General features: G+C 35.4%; 1 protein-coding gene across 1 annotated transcript; it reads left to right on the top strand.

Annotated features, from left to right (window-relative positions):
* The first annotated feature begins 901 nt into the window (after positions 1-901).
* On the top strand, positions 902-3,863 carry LOC132068696 (scarecrow-like transcription factor PAT1). The gene has a single exon (XM_059462368.1). The coding sequence runs from the start codon at positions 1,929-1,931 to the stop codon at positions 3,546-3,548; it is 1,620 nt and encodes a 539-aa protein (XP_059318351.1). The 5' UTR covers positions 902-1,928; the 3' UTR covers positions 3,549-3,863.
* The last annotated feature ends 8,049 nt before the right edge of the window (positions 3,864-11,912 follow it).

The raw sequence follows: 11,912 nt of genomic DNA, 5'->3' as shown, positions 1-11,912 counted from the left end.
TTTTTGATGAAATGTAGTTGTAAAAAAGTGAAAAAAGTGAATTTTTTTGAAAAATAAGTTTTTGGAGTTTTTGGAATTCCGGAATACAACTTCAAGTCGTATTCGGAATTCTTATGGCCAAACGCTGAAAAGTGAAAAAAAATTCCGGAATACAGTGAATAATTCTTATGGCCAAACGCCTACTTAGTATTTTTCTTCAGTTTGAGGGAAATCTTCAGGTCTTAGTTTAGCTTCAGGTTTTTTTCTTTGGGGCGAATTTATACCACTAGACAGAGCATCTAGCGGCCTTTGATTAATTTACTAAGTATTTTCAAATATTTGACCGTGAACGCGGTTAATAATACTCCCTGAGTTTTAATTTATGTGAACCCTTATATTGGGCACGGAGTCTTAAAAAAAAAAGCTTTTTAAACTTGTGGGGTAAGATGAGTAACATATATTTTAGGGAAAAGGGTCAAAAATATCCCTCTACTTTGGAAAAATTTAAAAATGTATCCGAACTTATTTTGGGTCAAAAATACCCCTCCCATCCTTAAAGTTTTCAAATATACCCCTGTCTTGACGAAAATTATCCCTCAAAATAACCCGAAATTATTTTTTAAACCCGCTCCATCATTTAAATCCGACCCAACTAAATAATAACCCGTAAGATCCCCTTATTCCCCCAATATTCATACCTACGAATTTGGAGGAATAAGGGGATCTTACGGGTTATTATTTAGTTAGGTCGGATTTAAATGATGGAGGCTATAAAAATCATTATTTTGAGGGATAATTTTAATCATAAATTTTTAATTATAATCTGCTTAAGAGGGAGGGTGACCCAAAACCAAAGTTGAAGGATATTTTAGCCTTTTAGTAGAGGGTATTTTGACCCTTTTCCCTATATTTTATGTGACTATAAATCATTACATAAAGATAAATTGTTTTCAAATATAAAAAGAAGCCATTCTTTTTTGCATAGACTAATAAGAAAATATGTTTACATAAATTAAAACAAAGGGAGTATAAATTAATATGAGATTACTTTAGGTGGTATCTTAGCTGGTAAACATGGAAGTCGGTGTTTAGCTTGGTTATTTGTCTGACTTTTGAATGCTTTCTTGATGGATAGGACAAAAGTGGCCTTTCCGACTTCTTGTTCTCTCTTCCCCCTTTCCGTACACTGTTTGGGTGGGTGAAACAGGTCTTATAATGGAACTAGGAGCCCATTTGGCTTAGCTTATAAGTTGCTGAGCTGTTTTCAGCTTTTTTGAGTGTTTGGTTGGCCAGCTTATAAGTCATTTTGTGCTTAAAATAAGCCCAAAAAAATAAGTTGAGGTAGCCCAACTTATAAGCCATATAAGCTGTTTTCAGCTTATAAACTGCTTTTTTTAAGCTAAGCCAAACGGGCCCTAGGACAATGTTTATGAACCAACTGACTAATAGAATTAGATAACTCGGATAATTAGTTTGGGGAAAAAGTTATGACAAGTATAATCTGCCTGTGAGACATAAGGCAATCTAAATTGATGTTTATGGGAGTCAAAATAGTTTATTATGGTTTGCCTTTTAGAAGTGAACATATGTTTTCTTCCTGGTATTAGCTAATTTTTTACAAGGTTTCATTATCTTTTAGTTTCTCGGCCTTCTTTTTGCATTAATGTTGTTATTTTGCCTTAATCTTCTGATGATATGTACTTACGCGACATCTTTTGAATTTTCGTGCTCTGGTATGATCTGATTTCATTTATTCTCTTATTTTGCTGCTTTTACTTATCAAGTCATTGTCTTGTGTAGGGTGTCGTGGTTTACCACCGGTTTGTTGCACTTCCTTATTCTGCTCAGTTTGTGAGCTCGGTTTCTCTATAAAGGAACACTGAAGGCCCTTGTGAACATATACAATATTGCATACATCATATATAGAAGAGGCAATTAGAGTCTTTTGAATGCAAGCATCACAGCGATATAGTAGGTCAGCAATGTCTGATACTATTTACATTCAGCCTGTTCCGAAAGAAGAGGCCTGCTATCTTCCTCAGTTTCAAAAGTTAGACAACCAGCTGAGCAGTATTAATCGAAGCGAAGCAGACAACTACTCCGTTCAAACTTATTCTGATCGGTATGGCACGCTGGAGTCCTTCTCACCTACTGGCAGGTATGCTGTTCAGAACACAGCATCAGCTGTCAGTTTCACTCCAAATGGAAGTCCAATTTCCCATCAAGAATCTCAGTCATGCTTATCAGATGGACATTCCACCTCCCCAGTAAGCGGGTCCTGCATCATAGATGACGTGAATGATTTCAGGCACAAGTTAAAAGAATTGGAAACTGTAATGTTGGGACCCGATTCAGACATTCTGGAGAGTTCTGATAATTCCCTGCCGAGCTGTATGACCTCTCCAGAAATTGACTGTTGGAGACAAATGATGGAGGCGATACCTAGAGGGGATTTGAAACATGTGCTTATTGCATGCGCAAAAGCAGAAGCAGATGGTGATTTGCTTACAGCTCAGTGGTTGATATCAGAGTTACGTCAAATGGTGTCAGTATCAGGGGAACCAATTCAGCGACTCGGAGCATATATCCTTGAAGGGCTTGTAGCAAGGTTAGCAGCATCAGGAAGTTCCATATACAGATCTCTAAGATGCAAAGAACCAGCTGGTTTTGAACTGCTTTCATACATGCATATTCTGCATGAGGTTTGCCCATACTTCAAATTTGGATACATGTCGGCTAATGGTGCCATTGCAGAAGCAATGAAGGATGAAAATAGAGTTCATATAATCGATTTCCAAATAGCTCAAGGGAGCCAGTGGGTTACTCTAATCCAAGCGTTTGCAGCTCGGCCTGGAGGTCCACCTCATATCCGCATAACGGGTATTGATGATTCCACATCAGCCTATGCACGTGGAGGAGGACTTAATATTGTTGGCAAGAGGCTTTCTAAGCTTGCTGAGTCCTTCAAGGTGCCTTTCGAGTTTCATGCTGCTGCCATATCTAGTTCTGATGTTCAGCTAGAGAACCTTGGAATTCGACCTGGCGAAGCACTGGCTGTAAATTTGGCATTTGTGTTACATCACATGCCAGACGAAAGTGTGAGCACTGAAAATCACCGGGATAGATTAATACGGCTGGTTAAGAGCTTGAATCCCAAGGTGGTTACCCTTGTTGAGCAAGAATCTAATACAAATACTGCAGCTTTCTTTCCTCGATTCCTTGAAACTTTAAATTACTATACAGCCATGTTTGCATCAATCGATGTGACTCTTCCGAGGGAGCATAAGGAGCGGATCAATGTTGAGCAGCATTGTTTGGCAAGAGACATTGTTAACATCATCGCATGCGAGGGAACTCAGAGGGTGGAGCGGCATGAGCTTCTTGGTAAGTGGAAGTTACGGTTTAGAATGGCTGGTTTCAGCCCATATCCGTTGAGTTCGTTGGTGAATGCTACTATAAAGAATTTGCTAGAAAACTACTGCGATAAATATCGGCTTGAAGAAAGAGATGGATCTTTGTACCTTGGTTGGATGAACAGAGATTTGGTTGCTTCTTGTGCGTGGATGTAGAGTTTGAAAGGGCTGGGGATGAATTTAGGAGTCTTTTTGCAAGCCGTATGTGGTGAGAGTCACACGGACCCACATATATAGGAACAGTAAAAGAATCATCTTGACACTAAACCAGATCGAGCCCAGGATCTTTTTGGAAATGTGAAGATCTAGTTATTCTTAGTAGCAGGCTGTGTGGAACCTTTAGTTTTCTTGTCATTTTGTCACTAGCCAATTACTCCCCCTCTTTAGTTGGGAATGGCTTAAGAAAAAATAAGGTTCCTCCACATTTTATCCACTTAATCAATCAATCAACCAAAGCTTCTTTCTTGGAAACCATTCATCCATCAGCCAAATTACAATTGGTATGCTACGGTGGTCTTTCCATGATTTTGATTAAGGTTTGCCATTTTATGTTCTTTTATCAATCTTTACTAGTATTTTAGATTGAAACCTTTTGAACATTTCAGTGATCTTCTCTCTATAAGCCAACTCCCTTGGTGTTAATTTATGTTGCACCATTTTTGATTAGACACAAAGTTTAAGAAAGAAAGGAAGACTTTTAAAATTTGTGATCTAAAACAAACTTTAGATATTTGTGTGATTATAAATCATTTCATTAAGGGTAGAAGAGAAATTTTAAAGTTAAGTTATTTCTAATTATAAAAAGGTGATATTCATTTCGGAACAGACTAAAAAAGAAAGTGTGCTACATAAATACAGACTAAAAAAAAAAAAAGGAGTGTGCTGCATAAATTAGGATGAAGGGAGTAACATATAGTGACCCTTTTTTTCTTCATCTTCAAGTCTATGTTACAAAGGAGGTAGACGTCCAAAGTGTCTTAGTCCTGCAACCATTAGTGACACAGTGCTGCTCTTTGTGTTTGTGAAATAAATAGAGAAAGAGAAGGAAAAGAGAAGAAAAAGAAATGTTTTTAAAACTAAGTTTTGTTTCACTCCTAATCGAATCATTCACGATACACAAAATATTCAATCAGAGTCCTTTCGACTATGACCTCCTAAGTGAGGAGGCACTCATTTTCTTGAAGTTAAGAGTCTAATTTAACGAAGCGGGGATAAATGCGGGGAATAATTTTATTTTTTTTCAGAAGGAATTATTTGTCTTTCTAATCTTCGACATAAGAGACGGGTGAATGGTTAATACATTCAACTTAATAACATATTTAGAAAATATCGTCTCAATTCATCTTATTTCATCAGATCCGTGATGTGATATGATTACAAGGATGAACGATGAACAGATGCAGTGGAGACAGGGTGGGCCTGTAGCTCAGAGGATTAGCGTACGTCGAGGGCAAAAAATTACACTATACATACAAAGTTAAAATTATTTTTTATGTATATATAATAAATGTTGAATTCCCTTTTACCTTTTTATATTTTGAGCGCCAGAAAAGTCACCCCATTTCCCCGTACCTGGTGTTGGCGTTGGAATCCCTCCTCCCCACAACCGCCCAAAAGGGAAGTACGTACCTTACCATCTGGGGTAGGAAAATCCTAATCAGATAGCGAATCAAAAGCTATGGAACTTAATTCTGTGTGAATCTTTTGTCGAAATGGAATGAATTTCTTTTAAAAAAATTTATTTATTATTTATTGTGAATGGAGGAATCACACAATCTGTCCGAATAGGTAAAGAGCTTGACATATCTATGTTAAGAGATACATTGAACATGTCATGATATTGTTAACACAAAAAATTTAGAGCTATCTCGTGCCTAATGGTATTCTACTTGTCGGGCGGTGCAAAAATCAGACATGAACTTAAAAAGTGACCTTTTGTGTGTTAGATCAACATCACCAGGATGCCTCCAACAGTCCAATTGGAACAAGACAAGTTTACAACAGCTAGTCACTTCTTTACCAATAAATTTGGGAAATGAATATAATGTCAAACATGAAATCAATGAGGTATCCCTTCACGTTTTTCATTTTGTTTCTTCTTCAAGACCAGATGAATATAGTAATTAAAATAAGTCGGTTGCCGTAGTGTCTTTGAAGTGATGAGAGGCACTGACACGTAAATAGGCCGAAGGCAACAAAATTTGTTTGGCAAACCAAAATCTTCCAAGCTTGTGGGGCTTATGTCTATAGTCAAACCTGCGAAGTAAATAGCACATGATACTTTAATTAAGACTGTCCTTTAAACTATGTTTTCAAAGACCATTTTTATTGGAAATAATAATCCAAAATTGTATGAAATTAAAATTGGTTAGGATTTGATATTTTAATTCATGTCCAATTAGGATTTATACTCAAACTAGTATAGGAATAGGTTTTTCTATTTTGAGTTAAAGTAGGTTTTATACTATTATAAATAGGTCTGCTGCTATTTATTTTATATTGTGGAGATTGTAGAGAGCATTTAGAGATTCATAGAGTTTATAAATAAAGTATTTTCCTTCAAATTGGTATCAAAGCTTCTACGATCCTGGTAGAGAATCAAAGAGCTTCCGCTGCAGGGGGCGGCTATGACTCATATATGCCGCCCGTCTGGCCAATGATGATGATGTTGACAAACGTTGGGCTAAAGATATGCATGAAAAAGAATCATGCTGAGAAGGACTAACAAACTATTGCAAGTTTAAAGAGGTGCAAGAATCTATGCACAAGAGGAACGGACTGTCTTCTCTAGAAGTCGAAGAAGTGGATTAAAAAAAAAATTGAAGGTTGATGAGAAAGTGCATCAACAAAATTGGAATGTTGGAGAGAAAGTGCTCCAATGATTATGAAGGTTGAAGAGAAAGTGCTTCAACAATTGAATGTTGATGAGAAAGTGCATCAACAAAATCGAATGTTGAGAGAAAGTGCTCCGCAAGGTCGAAGAGAAAGTGCTTCAACAATTGCAGGTTGGTGAGAAGGTGTATCAACAAATTGGAATGTTGGAGAGAAAGTGCTCAAACGATTGTGAAGGTTGAAGAGAAAGTACTTTAACAATTAAAGGTTGGTGAGAAAGTGCATCAATAAATTAGAATGTTGGAGAGAACGAGCTCCAACGATTGAAGGTTGAAGAGAAAGTACTTCAACAATGGAATGTTGGAGAGAAAGTGTTCCAACAATTGTGAAGGTTGGAGAGAAAGTGCTCCAACGATTGTGACGGTTGAAGAGAAAGTCTTCAACAAATTGGAAGATGGTGAGTGAGGGTTGAAGAGAAAGTGCTTCGACAATTGATGGGTTGGAAACAAGTGCCTCGGTAATTTGAAGATTGTGACAAGTGGATCAAGAATTAGATATACAGTTTTGAATTATGGGAAAATGTTGGAAATAATAATCCAAAATTGTAGAAAACCAAAATTGGTTAAGATTTGATATTTTAATCCCTGTCCAATTAGGATTTATAGTCAAATTAGTATAGGAATAGGTTTTCCTCTTTTGAGTTAAACTATTATAAATAGGGCTGCTGTTATTTATTTTATATTATGGAGATTGTAGAGAGCATTCAGAGATTCATAAAGTTTATTAATAAAATATTCTCCTTCAAATTTGCTACTATGATGAAAGGGACAACTCCATTTGATTCATGAGATGAGAGTAATGTTTGGTAGACAATAGTCATTTTCTCAAAAAATATACTCCCGGTGACACATTTTCCTTTTTAGTCTATACCAAAAAGAATGATACATTCCTATATTTAGAAATAATTTCACTCAAGACTTCCCCTTTTACCCTTAATGAAATGATTTACAACTACACAAATATTTATAACTTGTTTTAGACCACAAATTTAAAAAATCTTCCTTTCTTTCTTAAACTCTGTATCTAATCAAATTATATCACATAAGTTAAGACGGAGGATTAGCACTTATGAGAAAATCATTTTTCAGACAAATGAATTCCTTCACTTATGAACATAAATTATTTTACTTACAATTACCGGTACATTTACCTTTAATTCCATATTGCTTGTTCAACCAACACAAACGTTATTATCAGGTTTTACTAACATTTCGTTAAAAGATATGCTTGCATTATTATAAGGAGAAGGGGTCAAAAATATCATTCAAGTACATATACGAAATTCATATATTAGTCTTCAGTTAATAGTTTGGCCCAACCACGCCCCTACATTTACTTAGTTGGGCAAATTATGCTATTATTTCACACAGGATCCTAGCTGGCATAATTAATCGACTAATTAGTTTAATTACCACCCCCTTTTCCTTCTCAAACTCATTTAAACCGTTATATTTTACTCGAACACAACTCTAATCTTATCCGAACCCTAGCACCTCATCTAAATTTGCTCAAGTGGGTTTAGTTTTTTCTTTTAATTTTGATTTTCGAGTTAAGTTTAGGCATTTGGAAAAATATTGAAGTCATCTTAAAACTTGGAAAAATATTGAAGTCACCTTCCTTATTTATTTCTTTTATTTGTTTAGGAAATGTCAATTTTCTGGTTCTTCATATGAGTCTAATTTTTAAGGAATTAGTGGGTTTAATTATGTTATTTTGATGCAATGTAAATGATGGAACTAATGACATTTAGTGGTTTGAAAGAATTAATGTAAAGACATTTTTTTATTTAATGTAATGTAATGAAATTTTTATGACAATGATTGTTATATCATTACCCAGATTCTTTTTTAAGTTGCATAAAATAACATTTTAAGTTGCTTAAAAATGATACAAGATGTGGTCTATGTGATGACTTAAATTGGTGAGAAAATTCACTACAATTTAACTAAGTTGTCGCATAATTGCAGTTAGGAACTAAATTGGACTAAATATATTCTTAATGTGTGTGTGTAGGTCTATAACTGCCCTCCAATTAATCTTCTAATTATGCTCCGCTAGGTTCAAGTATGAAATATGATATATTTGGCCCAATTAAGTAACGTTAGGGCATGATTGGACCAAACTAATAACGAAGTGCAAATGTCATGAATTTAGCAAACTTAAATGGCATTTTCAACCCTTTTGCTCTTATAATAAATCATATATTTTTTCCAGAAAATATTTTCACTCACCAATTCCCAAAAAAGCATTTTCTCTAAAAATAATTTTCTTTCAAAAAATTTTGTAATACCAAATACACGATATTTTTGTCATGGTAAAAATGCTCAGTATGGAAGTGGTACTTCCAAATGTAAGTGGCACATCTTCCATATAAAACCAATGGGGTTAATTCTACTTCTTATCTTAAAACATCAACTACACTGTCTAGTTTAATCGTCGAGACAGAGCTCAGACCTAGAAAGCTCTGAAGCATTTTCTTATTCAAGCATTAGGAAAGGAATGGTAAGAAAGAAGACGTATAATTTTAATAACTATAATTTCATATTTGGTGAGTGGAGTGTGCATTGGTGTACTGACTATGTAGATTATATGACAACAAAAATTTGTACATTTTCTCATAAATATCTAATCGTTTTGACAACTGATCAGGTAATTTTAGCTACTTCAACCAGTGTTGAAGATACACTATGAGATGATGCTCAACTCCAAGGCTCCAAGTTTTTGCCTATTTCAAGTTGGGTATTGTACATGAGAAAATTGTGGGACTGTTACTTGGCACTGCAAAATTGAAAAAACCCTTTTTTTTGTTAGTTTAACCGATTTTACAGCCTTACTACTGCGTTTTATGCACGGACAGGGTTAAATTTGTCTTTAAATTGTGTGAAATTAAGCGGATATGTCCGTTGTTAATACTTTAGCACAAATATGCCATTATTGTCCAATACTTGGTCCAAATTTGACCTTATTTTAACGACACCCACCAATTAACCCAATTAGATTATTAATAAGCGAAAAAGGGACAAATATGCCCTTAAAGAATGTGAAATTGAGCAGATATGCTTTTAAAGTATTCGAAATCGAGCAGATATGCCATTCGTTAATAGTTTAACATTTTTTTAACATGCACACATTTAGTATTTCTTTTCTACTCATATATTTATGTAACAACCAAAGCCAAGCACCAACTATGAGCATATCCGCTCACTTTCGCATAGTTTAAAGGCGTATTTCGCCCTTTTGCGTTTCATGTAATGAACCTATAATGCATTGATAAAAAATGGAGTTACAGACTTCATTAACAATCAAAAGCATCAAAGCGAAAAATTACAAAATAGAAAAGGGAAGTTCCAAAGAAAGTAAGACAAGTCATAGCACAACCCAAATGGAGTATCTCCTCTTGGATATATAGGCTACATGCAATGCTCATACTCCTTGATAATGGTCACAAGTGGCAAGTGTATTTTGACGGGCAATTCGCAGGAATGTCCTTATTTTGGGGTGGTCTTTAATTTTTATCCATTAAATTGGTGGTCTTTAATATTTTCCCTTCGCCTAATACCATGAGGTTTGGAGTTCAAACCCGGCTCAGTTAAAAATAAAAAATAAAAAATTGCAAGGCAGAATTTGTAGCAAGTTAGGCCTATTCGGGCCAAAGTTAGACCTATTCGGGCCAAAGTTAGGCCTGCGGGCAGAGTTTCAAATGCAAAACTCTACCTTAGGCAGAGTTTCAAACTTTACCTACAGGTAGAGTTTTGTATGCCTTCAAGCAAGTTTTGAATGCAAAACTCTACCTGCGGGCAGAGTTTGGGCAGAGTTTGCAGGTAGAGTTTTGTATGCCTGCAAGCAAGTTTTGAATGCAAAACTCTACCTAAGGCATGCAAAACTTTGCCTTGCGAATCCCAACTTATGCCTTGCAATTTTATTTTTTTTTTTAAAAATTTTTGATTGAGCGAGGGTTCGAATTCGAAACAAAGGGGCTTCTAGCAAAGAGCAAAACTTAAAGACCACCAATTTAATGGGCAAAATTTAAAGACCAGTGCTTTTGAAGGGCAATCTGCACAAAAAGCAATTTGCAGGATTGCCCTTCGGTGGGGGTGGTTTTTAATTTTTGCCACTCAAATTGGTGGCCTTTAACTTTTGCCAATCGCTAAAAATCCCTTGGTTTAGGGTTCGAACCCCCGCTCAGTCAAAAATTTTAAAAAAGTTTGCGAGGTAGAGTTTGAATTCGCAAGCATGTAGTTTTTTTTTCAAAACTCGCCTTGTGCGGAAATTTGCATGGATGACACTCGCTTTAAGACAGAGTTGTGAAGCAAAATTCTGCCTTGCGATTTTTTTTTTTTTAACTGAGCTGGGGTTCGAACCCACAACCTCGGGGTATTAGGTGAAGGCCAAAACTTAAAGACCTCCAATTTGAGGGACGAAAATTAAAGACCACCCGAGATGAAGGACAATCCGCGCAAAAAAATGACGCGTTCTTTAGTGAAGGCTTGGCCTTACAACTCTTTCTAATGGGTCTAATTTCACCAAATTTGTTATCTTGGGCCTCATTCATAACATTTTACATTCAAGGACCTTTTCTGCAATGCTAACAAGGAATATATCGTCTACCACCGAAACACACAAGTAAATGAGTATATGTTTATATAGAAACGCACAACATGATAAAAGTTGGTGTAGAATTATTTATTTATTTTGATATGGTTCAATTAGCATGACATCACATCAGAGGTGGAATCAAGATTTGAAATTTATGAGTTCGGAATTCTAGTCCCTTAAAGTTAATAGTTATAAATTAATAATTTGTACATATTCAATAAATTTTTAAAACACAGGTTTGAATCAAAGAAATTTATGTTGAGTTGGTGATAACCCTTCAAGCACTAGCTCCGCCCTTGCATCATCAGACACAACACACCCATGCTCATTTTGCACCAATATGGACCTCTATATCAAGCCCAAAATATTCTTAACCTTATTCAAATCTTGACTCTGCATATGATATATGTCGGTTGTATTAGCACCAGTCCTCCTGAATTTGGGGTTACAGTCCTAGAAGGTAGAAACTATTTTTTAGTTGTTCCTCGATATTATCCATTTAACAAAGAACCATACATTTTAGGCAAGTGATATTTTCATTATGATTATTACACAATCTAGCCGTCCTTGTTTTGAGTATATCCAAAGAAAGAGATCCCTTAGCTAGAACTTTAAGTGGATTTGTAGAAGTTCCGTATTCTTAGTCATTAGAAGCATGATAACAGAACAGCACAATTTAAGCTAGGAACTAGAATATTATGGGGAACAATAGTAAATCACAAAATTGATCATATCAATTGATATTTACAAGCTATACACTTTTCTGCTGCAGCAGTAGTTATGTAGGCCAAATGTTTGATTTTATCTATCCTGGCAATTGTTTTGCAAAATGATCATCAAATCGATTATTAATTCTGTACTATAATCATGAACAGAGAGAAATAGGTGCATGCAGTCAATGCCAAACAAATGTCTAAGCATTATACACAACCATGCCAAAAAGAAAAGAAAAAAAACAATTTTTGATTTGGGCAAGTATATGTGCATGTGATCTTACGAAAAAAAAGCCGAGAAAGTTACAGATCAACAAAG

This window comes from Lycium ferocissimum, chromosome 8, assembly GCF_029784015.1.
Source record: "Lycium ferocissimum isolate CSIRO_LF1 chromosome 8, AGI_CSIRO_Lferr_CH_V1, whole genome shotgun sequence".
Classification (NCBI taxonomy): domain Eukaryota; kingdom Viridiplantae; phylum Streptophyta; class Magnoliopsida; order Solanales; family Solanaceae; genus Lycium; species Lycium ferocissimum.
This window is presented reverse-complemented; position numbering and strand designations above follow the sequence as displayed.